This window comes from Phycodurus eques, chromosome 5 (genome assembly GCF_024500275.1).
Source record: "Phycodurus eques isolate BA_2022a chromosome 5, UOR_Pequ_1.1, whole genome shotgun sequence".
NCBI classification, from domain to species: Eukaryota; Metazoa; Chordata; class Actinopteri; order Syngnathiformes; family Syngnathidae; genus Phycodurus; species Phycodurus eques.
The window spans coordinates 468329-484144 of NC_084529.1; the positions used below are offsets into that span (position 1 = coordinate 468329).

The 15816-nt window shown below is 43.7% G+C and overlaps 1 protein-coding gene across 4 annotated transcripts in view; it reads right to left on the reverse strand.

The window, feature by feature from the left end:
* Nucleotides 1-724: 724 nt before the first annotated feature.
* LOC133402621 (nuclear factor of activated T-cells 5-like) overlaps nucleotides 725-15816 on the reverse strand; it is a 35880-nt gene continuing 20788 nt past the window's right edge. Inside the window, exons 1-12 of one of the 4 annotated variants that reach the window (XM_061676569.1) lie at nucleotides 14687-14748; nucleotides 10946-11008; nucleotides 9754-10390; nucleotides 8336-8519; nucleotides 7057-7247; nucleotides 6790-6962; nucleotides 6482-6616; nucleotides 6348-6400; nucleotides 6127-6259; nucleotides 5680-5858; nucleotides 3515-5603; nucleotides 725-2692 (exon numbers count right to left, since the gene is read on the reverse strand). In XM_061676569.1, the coding sequence (XP_061532553.1) occupies nucleotides 2304-2692; nucleotides 3515-5603; nucleotides 5680-5858; nucleotides 6127-6259; nucleotides 6348-6400; nucleotides 6482-6616; nucleotides 6790-6962; nucleotides 7057-7247; nucleotides 8336-8519; nucleotides 9754-10343 (4116 nt within the window). In that variant the 5' untranslated portion in view covers nucleotides 10344-10390; nucleotides 10946-11008; nucleotides 14687-14748 and the 3' untranslated portion in view covers nucleotides 725-2303. Of the gene's footprint in view, nucleotides 2766-3514; nucleotides 5604-5679; nucleotides 5859-6126; nucleotides 6260-6347; nucleotides 6401-6481; nucleotides 6617-6789; nucleotides 6963-7056; nucleotides 7248-8335; nucleotides 8520-9753; nucleotides 10391-10945; nucleotides 11066-14686; nucleotides 14816-15816 lie in introns of those variants that run through there. The other 3 variants (XM_061676567.1, XM_061676568.1, XM_061676570.1) reach the window with 3 other exon arrangements.

Here is a 15816-nt window from a genome sequence, read left to right on the forward strand (position 1 = left end):
GTTGTTCTATTATTAATCCAATAAAATGTTGTTGTTTTTTTGGAGGGGGGCTTTAGGAAGGTATTATCTGTAGATAAAAAGATGTAATTTGTGAGAAAAAAGGTGTGATGCTAACAGAATAGGATTAATAAGAATTTTTTTTAAATATATACACTTGTGTAGAAAAAGTTTTTTTCCAAGAATTTATTTATTTTTTAAGAATGACGTCAAGACTGTTACAGGTTAAAGGTTGAATATTGCTAATTCATTTAGAATTGTGCGAGAATAAAGTCCTATATATAGTCCTATTTTAGCCAATACTAAAAGGAGTTACATAACGATTTCTTCTTGCAATTTTATGACTATTCTTAGAACACTAAAACTTGCTTTTCAAACATTCAGACTTTTTGGGGGGTTAATATTGAGATTTTATTCTCGTAAAATTGCAACTTAATTCTAAAATTGTTGTCTTTGCAGTGTGGCCCTCATACTCCCTCATACAGTACAAATTGGGATTCACTTTTGAATCTTTCAATACTAAGTTGGTCTGGAGGTCAAAACTACTGAGAAGATGCTCTGCTATGTTCTTATCCTACAAAAACATTCCCCCCCCCCTCCACTTTTATGCCTTGATGGATGTTTATGTTTCCGCATGTGGATGGATGGATGGATGGATGGATTAGCTGGTTACACAGAAGAGGTTATAAAGTGCTTGAGATAAAATGTCTATAAAACCACACAACACTCACGAGTGTAAAGTTTATATCCACATCGAGTCAAAAAGACAACAACAAAAAAAGTTCAATCTTCATTCGTTGTTTGGAGGCCTGCACGCATGGAAACATCGAGAAAAGTCACAGTATGCAACCGGGTTCTATCTCATTCAGGAGTGTTTAACTTGGAACCATGAAAACTAATGTGCTCCGTAACACTGGACTATTACAGTGAACCCCGCTAAATCGCAATTCCTGCAAACGTTATGTTTTAACAGTATTCAGGGAAGTCAGCATTTACAGTTGAGTGCCTTTCGTGTAGTACCACATCGTAATAGTCGTTATTCCCACAGAGCAGAGGATTATTGTGTGCTCTGTTTGTACGTGCTCCTGCTCTGTGTGCATTAATGTAGCACTTGTTTGACGGTTTATAATTATTGTAACATCTATGCAAATTTCCTTCAACCTTCGTATCACGTTAGCATTAAGACAGCGGACATTTGTTAAGACAAAATGATGTGGTTTTGGTGTTTCTATGCTCTGTATGTGTTACTGCTTCAAGTGTTTTAAAATGGCAGTTGTTTGAAGCTTTATAATGATCTTAACATCCATTCTAATTTCCTATAGCCAGTCCATGCCCTGCTGAATGTTAGCATTAAGCTAACAGATTCTCGTTAAATGAAATTCTATGGTTTGGTTGAACATTTTGGTTAAATGTGTCACTTTTACAGTGAACTTCAACTGGGAGTGGCAAACAAAGAGCTTGAAGCAAGAGTGAGAGTGAGTGTTTTAATAAGTGTGTTATGCGTTTTAAAAATTCTATTATTTTTCAATACGGTTTTTCTCTAGATTGTGGATTTTCGCGAATGGCTCTGGACCATATACCCCACAATAAACGGGCGTTCACTGCAATAATTTGTGGATATCCATCTTCAAAGTGCCTTCCCTTCAAATGTACATAAGAGCATTTCCTGTTAGAGGAGACTTGAGTGATTAGAAAAAGCAAACGAGACGCTCCTTAAGCATCACCTCACCTCAAAATTGAGAGCTTCTCCAACCCCCACCCCCACCCCCACACTCTCACACACCGAAAATGAGATTCCGCCCAACTTTTGTTTACTATCGGATGTTTTAATCCATGGCTAACTTATAGCAACTTTTGCCTGCTCACCGCTCATGAAGTTCCGCAGTTGTGACATTCTTCCTTCCAGTTTTTCCATCCAAAAACCAGGTGGGTTTGCCCCCCCCCCCTTGTAGGCCCGCAATATTAAAACACTCTTGAAAACTAAACACTGCATTTTTACTAAAGCAGTTATTACAGGCCTCTCTGATCCTGCAAGAGGGGTAATAACAAAAGGCAGAGCATCATTTCAAGGACAATGGATATACAAAGGCTATAATTTATGATAAATAGTTAATAAAAGTGAGTTACATAAGATCGTCTTTTTTTTTTTTTTTGAAGGTGAAAGGGGAGGGGATATTTACTTCTTAAATATACTTATTTTAAAATTTTGGGGCATTGGCACAAAACACCATGCACCGACCGGCAAGTCTTGCCGACTTTCGGTGCATATGACTACCTTCTCTCCATGTGGTCCACACAAACGCACGTCACTGCTTCTGTAGACTTTCAAGTAGGTCCTCGATTTTGCCCATGTCGGACGCTGCCGATATGGAGCCCTGCAATGTATTCTGTAAGCTGCTCTGTATCTGGAGGTTGGTCTGCATGGGAGTTGGGAGGCTTGTGTCAATGGTGGCCTGTAAAGTGGGCTGCAGGGTCACCTGGCTGTTGGCCTGCAGGGCATTCTGAAGGCTAGTGTGCATGGCACTCTCCATGCTGGACTGTATCTGTGCCTGCAGGCTGCTCTGTAGGTTGCCGTGCATGGAGGACGCCGCTTGGGTCATGGGCTGCTCCATGAGGGGCTGCATGTGACCCGGGTTCTGGGCCTGGTTCTGAACCGGAAGGGTTGTGCCGGAAGAGTTGAGCAGCCGCGGAGTGTCTGGGAGGAGGATACAGGTACCGTGCCTTTTGAGTTTCATTTGTTCACTGACCAAGCTCATAACTCAATTTACCTGTGTATCAAATCAGAAATTACTTGAAATGCCATTTATCTGTTCCAGCTCCCTCAAACCAAATCCCAAATGTTTTTGTCAGTATATTGGAGAAAAATATACAAATGGTAACTATTGAAAAAGGCCATAACCTTAAATGAATCAACCTCAAAAGTTTGTATATCAGAGGCACGGTAAGTCGAAGACCCAAAGCATAGATTTTTTTTTTTGGGAGAAAAAAAGTCATCTTAAAAGAATCGTCTTATTTTTCCAATGGAAAATGTGCACTATTGTGTTGAATTAGAATTTATACAGTGACTTTTTTCTCAAGTACGCTTCTACTTTTGTCTGAGCTTATTCTCTTAAGACTACAATTTATCACAAAAATCTACTTTCTTTTTGCCCACTGCATGATTTTATTCTTTTAATTTATGACTATTTTTGTAAGATTACAAAGAAGGCCTTAAAAAAAACAAAAAAAAAAAACTGCACAAAGTATGGTGCTAAGTGCATGTGTATTCTTGTGACACGTGACCTTCCATAGCACCCCCATTCGGAACCCCTCTACCCTGAAGCAAACCCAGATCCGGCTTGTTGGTAGTTGATAGTTTCAAATAGCTAACTTTTGTGAGTCTGGCTCAAGATTAAGTCCCACTCGTAATCCTGATTTGTCCAATTTGTAGTCAGTCGACTGGGATTATCTGTAAAACCCCTTGCTGTGAACAGGAATAGGGGTGTGGAAAATGGATAGACAATTAAGACCAACTTACCATTCTGGATGCCAAACACGAACAGGTTGGCCGGTCCTCGTTGGGTCACATTTTCACCATCATTTGTCTGGAAAAGCTGCTCTGGGGGCTGCTGGCCAGGGCTGTCCACCACTCCCACAGCCCCCTGGACCACAAAGATGGTCGTACCAGGGGCTGCAGTCTGACTGCTTAGCTCCTGTGAGCTGAGAGTACTCTGGAGGCTGGACAGGGACGCCTGGGGCAGGAACAGCTCCACAGGTTGACTGTCAGTGACACTCGAAGAACTTGTGCCCACTTGCATGGGCTGCTGTTCCTGGAAAATGCTCTGCTGTTGGTTCTGAGTGGATGTCGAGTTGTTACCCAAGGAGCTCTGATCCTGGAAGGACATTGGCTCGGCTGTTTCTGGTTGGGAAAGTCCCACTGTGATGCTGCCCATTGGGGAAGAGCCTTGGGTCTGGGTGCTGAAAAGGATAGTCTGGGGATTCAGATCTGCGGTGCAGAGGAGCAGACCTGTCTGCTGTTGTTGGGAGAGCTGATTCTGGGGGACTGGATTAGGCTGCGAGTGGTTGGGTATGCTTTGGAACAAGGAGCTCTGTTGGCCAAGGGAAAGTTGCGGTGACTGTTGTTGATTTTGGTGCGGTGATTGCTGTTGCTCCATGGGGGTGCTCTGCTGCTGCATTTGCGAAAGCTGAGCTTGAGGCTGGTTATGAAACAGCTGGGGCTGGCTGGCGGACGTCTCCATGCTGGAGATGAACGTCAACTGCTGCTGCTGTTGAGACTGAGGGCTCGGCGAGAGGTACAGGGCCGACCCGGCGGACTGTTGCTCTGGGTTGAGGCCGCTGCTTGTCAGGACTGTCAGTGTGTTCTGGAGCAGGGCGGCATCAACCTGCTGTTGGGAACTCTGGGTCTCAGCAATAGGCCTGGGGGACTGGAAAAGCTGCTGTGGGGGGGACGTATGGGATGGGGGCTGTGTTGGGAAGCTGGTTTGGATGGTAAGCATCTCACCAGGTTGCTGAAGGAGGGAGACCGGCTGCTGCACTTGGGCATTGGAATGGATCTGAGGCTGGAGCAACTCCGCCTGAAGCTGCTGTTGCAGGTTCTCCAAAACTTGCTGTTCCTGCAACTGTTGTTGCTGTAGGTTGCTTAACGCTTGGTTTTGTTGCTGTTGTAGCTGATGCTGTTGCAAATTGCTCAGCATTTGATTTTGTTGTTGATCCTGAAGCTGGATGTTGTTTATGACTTGTTGATTCTGTTGCAACTGTTGTTGTTGAATGTTTTCTAGGATTTGTTGCTGCTGCAGTTGCTGTTGGTCTTGTGGCTGTAGTATAAGTTGTTGTTGTAGCTGCATGTTTCCAAGGACTTGCTGCTGTTGCTGCTGGAGATGATGATGTTGCTGTTGAAGGTTACCAAGGATTTGCTGCTGTTGCATTTGTTGCTGTTGTTGAAATTGTTGGATCTGCTGCTGTTGCTGCTGCTGCTGTTGATGTATCTGCAGCTGCTGCTGTGGTGACAGTGAATTATCTGTGGCTCCCAACCTAAGGCTGTTCATGTTCTCCTGGACATGCTGTTGAAGGGAGTCTGCAGAGGAAGCTGGGCTGTAAAGCACAGAATTTAGCTGCTGCTGCTGCTGCTGCTGGGCTACAGCTGCCTCTATAACCTGCTGGAGTGCTGTGTTACCTCCCGCCTGGAGCTCCCTTACTGCCCTCTCCAGCTGGGCTACACCTTCCTGGGCAAACAAGGGAACCTGTGACTGCTGGGGCTGTGAGGGTGCTGCTATTTGGGGCATGGCTACAACCACGACCGCATTACTGTTGTTCGAACTTTCAGGGGGCAGATTTTCCTGAGGGTCTCTAAGGAACTGCTGAGGGACTTCTGGTGTCACCGGGGGGATTGTTGGATCTCCAGACATGGGGAAGGACGCTGTTGGGGAAATGTCTTGCTTTTGTATTGAGTTGAGAGACTCTAGGCTAGGAAAGACAGGAGGGGCCTGGGGTAGCTCCACATCCTCAGGTTGCAGGGGCATTGAGCTCTGAAAGGACTCCCCACCTGAATGAGGGCTGGAGCTGAGCTCAAGTGTCTGCTGCACTGAGACAATCGGGCTAGGGGATTGCTATGGAATGGATTAAAAAACATGGATCAGCAAAAATGATTGCTCCGTCTTCCTTGCACTATATATCGAACCTCACCTTGAACACATTTGTGGGCTGCGGATTGCTTGACACTTCCATCGGTGTGTCCTCTTGCCTTTTGACAGACTGACCAGAGCAGTCAGTTTGGTCAGAAGACACAGATTGGATCTGATCAAATATACATGTCTTGAAGGAAGCTTCCTCGGTTTTTACTGCATGGATATCTGCATTATCAGCTGAGCATAGGTTTGGGGGGGAAATGATAGCGTTATGTTTCTGGAAATAAATAATTCGTAATATAGATCCTTCCCTGTGACAATGATGTGATACCCAATGCTAATGATGATGAAAAGTTTCTAAACACAAACAAGACTTTAAATATAGCAATAGATACATGATTCTATGACAATGTCGTATTCATGGAAATCCATTAATGAATAATCTCAGTGGTTAACAGAGCTATAAAAAAAAGTCATGGAAAACAAGTGACTTGGTTCTGACTACCTGATTCTGGAGTATAGGTGAAAGGTTGGGCTTCGTGTGATTTACCAGCATTGGTCATCACAAAAATTCCCACAGAAACTGGGGAAGTTATTGACTGGTTGTGGAAGGGAGGAACTGTCACAATCAAATGGTTCTGCGGAAATTAGAGATCCAAAAAGCAGTCACAATTGTATTCACATTTAAATCATGATCCATGCTGCAAGCCCTTCATTTTCATTTACCTGATGGAAAAGGTCCATGTCAATATTGGCCTCAGCTTGCCACGAATTATCATCTACAAACATTAAAAAGATTATTTCCCTCTTCCATTGGGCAGAAATTTACATGCAAAAATCTGGATAGTGACAATATACACCTGCTATATTCTCCTGAAAAATAACTTTGGTTCCTTTGAGGAAGTTCTTTCCGATTATAAAGACTTCCTCTCCTCCTCTTACTGAGCAGCAGTGGAGACTCTTCTTCAGGATCTCTGGTACTCCCGCTGGCTGGGCTGGAGGATGGGAGTAGAAGGTAAGGATTCATATCTTTGAGCTTGTATTTATCACAGGGAACAACATTACAAAAGTGACCTACCAACAGTGTATATTTGATACAATTCAAAATGCAAAAGTGCTCCTGAAGCTAAACACAGATGGTTTACGGTGAACCTGCTTTCCTACTCACTGCAGAGAATGGGCGATGAAGGGACTTGTAAGGTGAGGACAGATCCGTCTGTCTGGGGGATGTTGACTCTAAAGGCCAGCCGAGCCCGGGTGCTCTTCTTTTTGGATCCCGCCACACCAATACGTGCCTCTACATCGGCGTTGCGAAGCTTCAGAATTCCTACACAGTCCACCCTTTACAAATACAACCCAGAGGAATCATTACTTTCTGTTATATAGGAAAAAACAGCCTCATAATAGATACAATAAATAAATAAATAAATCCTACGCAAGTGTCATGTCATTGCTGGGCTCCAGAGCGATCTCGATAACGGTGGTGCCCTCAATTTCCACTTCCGTACAGGCCGTGGTGTTGCGACCGGTCACTCGGCATGCCTGGTAGAAACCGTGAGGCTTCACTCTGCCTGCATCATTTGCTACGAACACCTGCAGCACAACGGGCTCGTTGACACCCTCCAACTGGGAAGAAAAAGCAAAGATGTGATTAGAAAACAAAACAGGGCACCTGGATTAATTACTTGTTCTCAAGGGGAACCTCAATAGAGCATGAAAGATCACTGTCATTCAATTTCTGTACTTTTATATACAGTATACACCCGCTATATGGCAGTTCATCGTTCACGGCCCCGCTACGTCACAGATTTGGAATTTCTTTCTTTTAAAAACGCCTTCAGTGTAGTACCATGTTGTGCCACTACACGCTGGACACCACTGATGTCTACTAGAAGAGATACTAGAAGAACACTACTTAAAATTTTTGCTGTTTTAATGTTCGCTGTTCCCACAGAGCAAAGACATATGTATGCTCTGTTTGTATGCGTTGCTGCGCTGTGTTACAGTAGCAATTTTTCAAGCTTTATAATTACTGTAACATTTATGCTCATTTCCCTTAGCCTGTCTATGGCATTTCGCATAATGTTAGCATTTTCGAGATTTAAGATTTTGGTATTTAAATGTTTAATTCCCTTTTGTTTTATGTGTCAGTTTTAGAGTAAAATTCAACTGGGAGTGGTAAACTAGAAGGAAGCACACCGCCTTTTATTTATGAAAACTGTGAGCAAAAGTGTTTCCTCCATTGATGTTGGACAATAATCTCCCAATTATCAACAGCTAGAATGAGAATACGAACTAATGAATACTTTTTAAAAATTGTGTTTTAAGAAGTTTAAATGTGTTTAAAGTGCATGGGAGGGATAAAACTAAATAATGGTCTCTATCCCAGATTTTAACCTATCACGAGTGGGTCTGGATCGTATCAACTGTGATAAATGGGGGTTCACTGTAGTTCTTTTCTACACAACTATAGAGGCACCTTCATCTGAAGGCCTTTCTGCAGGCTACATGGGACAACTACATGTAGAGTTAACTCACATTCCTGCTTGTATTTATAACTATAAGGGTCCAAATGACATCCTTTATAAATTATGTGGAGTCATCACAAAGTTTACCAAGGAACACGTGTGTTGGACTTGGTGTTAGTGGGATGTTTACTGTGTATGGTGACCATTCCAATGCCAATAAGGAGCTAGTGGCCTCCTTTGTCCAACCTTGATCGTAGGAAATCCCTGCTGTGCGCGGTCTTTGACGGAACCGCGGCTGCCCTCAGTTAGATATCGAGCTCTGTGCTGGGTCTCGGGCTGCACCAACATCTTTAGCTCCTTCCCGTTGCTTCTCTGAGGGAACTGAGTAGATAGCGATCCACCCTTCACTGCCGTCCCAGACTCACGAGAGCTGCAATGAAAAAAATGATTACATTACCTCAGTCATAGCTGCAGTAATACTTTAGGACCAACTACCCAACTTTGCAGTTTTGAGTTACAAGCTGTCGCTTGATCGGTTGTTCTTTTTACTTGCCAAATTCTGGGTTACGAGCGAGCTTCTGATATACCGCTGCCCAGATGACATAAAAAAAAGTAAAATAAATGACGTAACTAAGGTACTGTAATGCCCTCGCTAGTGGGGAAGGAGAGCCACAGTTGCCAATGCACTTTTAACCATTTAATGAACAGAAGCAGCAGCCAAACAAATTGAAACAGGAACACTCACAAGGAGCTGCTGTAGGACACAACTCAAGTTGGCCACGCCCCCTTACAGGCAAAACACACAATGTACCAACCTCAATTCCGATGAAGTTGGGCCATTGTGTAAAATATGAATCAAATCAGAATCCAGTGATTTGGAAATCCTTTTCAATCCATGTTCAATTGAATACACTACAAAGACAAGCTAGTTAAAGTGCTGAACATGTGCAAAGACTGACAACAATCTGGTATTGAATTCTTGAGATATGGCTTAAAACTCTTTCACCAAAATGTTCCTGGTTTCGTGGGCGGCACAAAAAACTTGGCCCGTGACGTCAGGAGGCTCGGTCGCATAGCCCACGATATAAACACCAAGTGCCCTTATTGCGTACACTGGCCCTTCAGTGGAATTGCCACTTCCTTGTTCATAAATAATTTCACCCAGCAGGGTCTGACATTAACGGTGGCTCGGGGCCACCACCTGCGCATAGACGATGGCCTGCTCGGGCCAGTGAAAATTCACAAAAAAATTGTGTCTGCTCAAAATGGCCCAAAACTGCATTTTCACTGTCGGTCTGAAATTTTTTTGTCATCGAAACATCCCATCCAAGACAGTTGTGATAATGCAAGAAGAAATCACAACCGGCACTCCCTGACTGGCGAAAATGGGCACAAATTCGGGTTGGCCACAAGAGTCAAAGCTAACGCTGCTAGCCTCGTTTGCATTTATACTCGAGTGCAACCACGCGCTACCCCGCCTCCTGCCCGATGATAGCTGGGATGGGCTCCAGCACTCCCGCGACCCCAGTGAGGATAAGCGGCTCAGAAAACGGATGGATGGAGTTACAAGCTTGGTCACGGAACAAATTAAATGAAAAAGTCAAGGTACCCATGTAATCCGAAGGGGCTTTTGTGTATTCAAACTTGATGACTGGGATACCCACCTGGTCACGGGACTAGTCTTGTCGGGGCCAAGCTGGGACAGGACAAAGTGAGGTGCCTTGGCACTGTCAGCATCAAACACATCCATGCTGTCCTCTGGGGGAGCAGGCTTGGGGCCCGGCCGTTGGCGAGGGGTTCGTTTTCTCGACTTGCGCGGTACCTCCGTGTTGTCGTTATAGGAGAAGGAGCTGACCAAACTGAAGTTGGAAACGGATTCATCGGCCCACATGCTACTGCTATGCTCGGAGTCTGGACCCGGTGCGCTGGCTACGGGGGGCTCCTCTAGGCAGGACATCTGACTGTCATCAAACAGGTCCTCAGGAGGCGGGGATATGCTCAGTACGGGCCTGCGCTTTGATGGGGTGTTCTGAGGCTGCTGAACTCCTAGCCCTGGCAAGATCCCTGACCCAGGATCTCCCACCGCAGTGCCTGCTCTGCTGTTGCTCCTGTTGGGAGCAGATACAGCTCCTCCCTCCATGACTTTGACTTCTGACGCTACAACTCCATCCCCTCCAGCCGGGTGAAGATGCTGGGGGGCCTTGAGATGGTCGGAGGACGGGCCAGCGGATATACCAGAGCAAGGGGCTCCCATGGCCGAGGAGGAGGAGGCAGAGGGGCTGGAGGTGGAAGACGTGGCATCTGTAGCAGCATAAGACATACAAGTCAGTAAGGACGTTCGGCATGGAGCAGGCTAGCAGTCCCACTCAAGCAGCTGAATTTGTGCAGGGTTTGAATTGATTTTCCCCTCTTCCCAACTGTAATTTCTAGAATGTTATGGGTCCTATGCCCTCACTGTGCATGCGAGAGCTGTCAAGCATTGATCACAAATTCTGAAGTTAAAGTTGAGAAGGGTACTATAGGTCCCACATTGTTTTGATTCCTACAAAACCCCTTTCTCCCATAAATCAATGTGACAAAACTGACATGCTTCGTTTACAAAAACAAAAGCAAGCTACAAATTCGTACATACACATTGCCAGAAAGAAACTTAACAAAATCTGGTCAAAACTTTCATCTATAGCCCAAATTGCAAGCTGGTAATGTGGAGTCAAATTAAATTTGCCAGGGTTGCCAGGGTTATCTTACACTTTGTGCAATGTGCATTCAGTAGTCAAAAGTATTTTGCGCATGCCAATTGGAAGATTTTGTTGGGACTGAGCGTAGCCATAGAGACAGAATAAACAAGCCTCTGACCTATGGAGCAGTGAACTGCAGACCATTTTATATGCAGACACTCCCTGCCTCAGAGGGAACTTCCTGCAATAAAAACGAGACAGCCAATGAGCAACAAGAGAGCTGATCATTCAAGACTCTGTCAATCAGTAAATTGGATAACTTCAAATTGTGGAGGGAGCACTGCTTTGTGATGTTTTGAAGCATTCATTAGGTTCCTGATCCTCAGAGGGACTTTACAGCATCTCATGCTTCCGATCAGCACTGTTTAGGGTCAGGATAGAAAAAAAGATTCATTAACAGTGCAGCTGTCTCAATAAGAATATATATGTTGACCAGTTTGCTCTTAAGATGCAATACCAGACCCAAATTGTTTCCATTTGTAACTTATAGTGGATCTCCTGAACCACGATCCAAGATCAGACCACATCAATTTGTCCAGTCCAATGATTGGGCAACTTCACTATTTCATTAGGATACATAGATCCTTTATATATGAGAAAGTGGCAGCTTCTCTCAAGCACAAGCGTTATATCTTTAAACGTCAAACTTTCAGAGTATCTACTGTAGAATTGAGCACTACACATTCTTGAGTCGAGTTCCTAAAATACCTTTACCTTTTTTTTTTTTTTTTTTTTTTTTTTTAAATATTAAAACACTACCACTCATTACAATTGACACCTTCAGAAAGATGTGTAAATGTGTGGTGGTAACTGAAAGAATAGCACATTGGCACAAACTAGAGTACATTTACTACACATTACATCCTCTTGTAAGAGTGATGCCTGAATGAACGGTTATTTGAGGCAAAGGGCAGTCTCCTGATCCGCGGCGCCAGATGATGCTGCATTGATGTTTCACTGCACTGTAAGAGTGGATGACCCAAATATTTATTTTCAAATGTCTCAAAAAAGCCAAGTGACAAAAACATCAAGCACAAGCATCAGAGGGAGACGTGCAGCAAAAGTGAGTGAAATGACAAACAAAGTGTGTTAGGGATCCTGTCAGTGCAAAACAGCTTGAATGGACATCATTTCACTTGAGTCTAAGAGAGCTGAAATGATGCACAGGCCTTCACACAAATGTAATTATGGGTCTTTTAACACAGAAAAGGCCTGAGGCCCACCTCGGGATCAACTAAAGAATGGCTTCACCAAAAATCAGGACAGACGCTTAGTTGAAAAATGTCAAGGCTGAGAAGGCAGGACAGGGAGGACAAAGGCGGAGAACAGCCACAAGCAGGACTGGAGACCCCCTGGATGTCTCCATTTAATTAAACTCTCTTTTGTAAAAGTACTGTGGTACCTTGAGTTTAATTCATTCTGCGATGCACTCGTATGTCAAATACATTTTCCCTATTGTAATATTGTTCATCCAGCCCCCCCAAAAAACTTTTTGTCAGTATTGCATCCTGTAGAAAAATAGTATTGTATGAAAAAATTAAATAAAATAAATGTTTTATAAAGGTTAATTACTCTACATGCTGTACTATTTGTGCATTTGCTTTAAGGGGTGTGGTCCAGTGTCAGGAGCTGAAGTCAAGTTGGCCAGTTGGTTTGCGTGTGAGCCCGAGTTGTGGCCTACAGCAGCTTGTTGTGAGCGCTCATTTGGTGTTTGCGTTTGACTGTTTTGTCCTGTTCACTTAATGGCTGAAATTTTTCTGTGAATCTCCTTGTCCACATGCGAGGGCATTACTACGGTGGCCAAGAAGTGCAAAACAATATAACAAATTGTGAAACACGAATATTTCAGAACACACAAAAACACAACACACTTTAACATTTCAAGAAAACACAAAAACAAAAGACGAAAAACTTTTACAAAAAGACTAAACAAATTACAATTGCGGAAACCCAGAAAGGGAGGGGCCCATTTCACAGACCTTCTTGGAAATCCCACAGCCTTTCTCGGCAAGACCAGCTCCGCTTCAACATGTTTGGCTCCTACATCGCGGGAAGGGTAGGCGACGCTGATGGAACATGATGTCCATCCCAAATAGCGATTATATATACGGACATCCTGAACAGCGAGCCTGTATAGGCGCTTGATGCTGTATATACAATATCTTGTACTTGATCACATTTCTTTAACCATAAAAATATAGATTAAGAGTTAAGGAAGAAGTAGGTTGCTAAAGAGAGAGGATTAAAGGGAAGGTGTGTATATTAGCAAGGAAGCTGCCGGCTCCATTTCTTTTTGAACGTACCGAGTGAGGGATCTACCTTGCATACATTCTGGTCTGGTCGATCGGGAAGGAAACAGTTGCCTAACCACTCACAATGCGCCATAGTTCAGTCGGGTGGTTTTCTTGAGCGGCCGATCGGCCGTCCACTGGTTTTGACGCGATTCAAAATTCTAATCTCCGTTGCACGCCGTCTTCATGTCCCAGTTTACATTCAACCAAAATGCACAGAAGCTTTCCCCTACGGTCAAAATACATTTCTGGGCTTGCGAGCCGTGCTGCCGCATCTCCTCGGCTCAAGCCATATGAATACTACGTAAAGCATCAAATGTTGTTTAACATCAATGCTAAACTATACTCATAATGTATGCAAAGCTTGTGCCCAGAATGTATGCAAGGTAGATCCCTTACTCGGTACGTTCAAAAAGGAATGGAGCTGGTAGGTTCCTTGCAAATGTACACACTTTCCCTTTAATTCTCGCCAGCATCCTCTCTCTTTAGCAACCTACTTCTTTCTTCCTTAGCTCTTAATCTATCTTTTTATGGTTTAAGAAATGTGATCAAGTACAAGATATTGTATATCCAGCATCAAGCGCCTATACAAGCTCGCTGTTCAGGGCGTCTGTTTATACAATCGCTATTTGGGATGGACATCATGTTCCATCTGCGGAGCCTACCCTTCCCGTGATGCAGGAGCCAATCATGTTGAAGCGGGGCGGGTCTTGCCGAGAAAGGCCGTGGGATTTCCAAGAATATCTGAAATGCTCCCCCCCTTTCTGGGTTTCCGCAATTGTAATTTGTTGTTCTGTTGTGTTTCTGCTTTTGTTTTTGTGTTTCCTGAAATGTTAACTTTTTTCCTCTTTTGTTTTTGTGTTTTCTGAAATGTTAAGTCTTTCACAACTTGTTAGATTGTTTTACACTTCCAGGCCACCGTACATTACAGTACCTTAACTGTTCCATTTTTGCCACCCCTTACTCGAGGAGACCCATCTGAAGCTTCCTCATACTTCACATCCTTTGCTCACAATACAAAGCAAAAAAAAAAAAAAAAAATTCATTCCTTCATCTTCCGTTCCGCTTATCCTCACTAGGGTCGCGGGTTTAAAAAGAAAAAAAGAACTAGAATAACTAGCAAGTCGGCGCACTCGTAAGTCAAGGTACCACTGTATTAAAGACATTTATTGTCTCTTAGTTATAATCCCTTAAAAAAAAGGTCGATTGGTTAGAGCTGCATGCACACATTGTGGTTGCAGTATGGATGAACATGGCATCCTCAACGAAAAGGCTAACAGAGAGCCATGCCTCTGCTGCTATGATTGCGAGGTCTGTGACAAGTATAGAGGGGGTATGAAATCAGCGCGGTAATCAGTTCAACAGCTATGGAAGGCAGCTTAAAGCTTTAAATGCATCATAGGGTCACAGATTAGTCTGTCTCGGAAACCGGTGAAAGGGTGAAGTTGCCCTCAGTCACCGTTAAAAGGCATATTTGCTGTTGTTCTCCCATGATTATTGAGGAACAATCGGGCAAGTAGAACCTGATCCCAGATCATGGACTTTCCTCGGCCGATTCGGTGGCTCACCTGAAGCCAAGGCTGCCGACGGAGGAGGCCCCGCCTCTCCCCCGCTCTTCTGGCTCATGGTGGTTGGGTCGGTCTGGGTGGACGACTGCTGGAGCTGGAGCTCTTTTGGGAGGAGGTCATATACAGACTCTGAAATTAAAGACAAGGCGGAGACATGTTTTAAAAAGGGAAACAAAATGTGCAACAGTAACTCACTCACTGTAAGAGATCTGAAGAGCTGCAACCTTAAGTGTAACAGTACATGAATCACTAAATAATGGAGTTCTAAAGAAACAGGACAAAAACTTAGGGAAAACTTGGCTCTTGCAGCAAAATGAATTTAGAAATTGAGTAGAAAATGTTTGTCCCTTTTTATTGCAGCTAGGCTACCACAGCCATGGCAAAGTATTTTTGACCGAGATACTAAACTTACAGTTGCGCCCGTATAAAAGTGCTATACAAGCGAAAGCCCATTTATAAAATTGATCAATTTTCAATCAATCAATCTTATGCAAAGGATTAAAATATGTTCTCGCTCATTCATTCCCAAGAGCCTTTTAAAATTCTGAGACTAACAGACCAATATTGGGCGACAAGACCAGAAACTTTGTTGTCGTTCATCACCGAGGTGTTTGAAGTGCTCGAGGTGAGTATTCAGTCAAGTTCATCGAGGCACACTTTTCTTTGTACATAGTCATACTGGAAAAGCCTAAACAATTCTCACATAGCTGAAATCGTAGTTGTTCATTTGTTTGTTAAATTGAAGATTAGTGGTAGTCTAAGGAGCCCATCTGAAAACAGTCAGTCAGGTTGATCAATTAAAAAGCCACCAATAGAGATGACAGCAAGGCTCAATTAGCCTATCGGCTTCTCTCTCACCATTTTTCAGTATCTGAGCTGTGATATTTCGTGTCGACTGCGGACATTCCCGCATTGGCCCACCCAAAGTACCATTGCGGAAACGATATACTGGAAATCACGCATTTTACCTAGCAGTCGGTGGGGTGTGGCCCCTTGTCTCCCGTTTGTAAAAAGCTATCTACACATATTATTTTGCATTTCTGTAGCAGAAAAATAATTACAATAATTACTGTGTTGACAAAAACAATAATTGCCGCGAACCAATTATTTCAAAGATGTCTGTCTGGTTT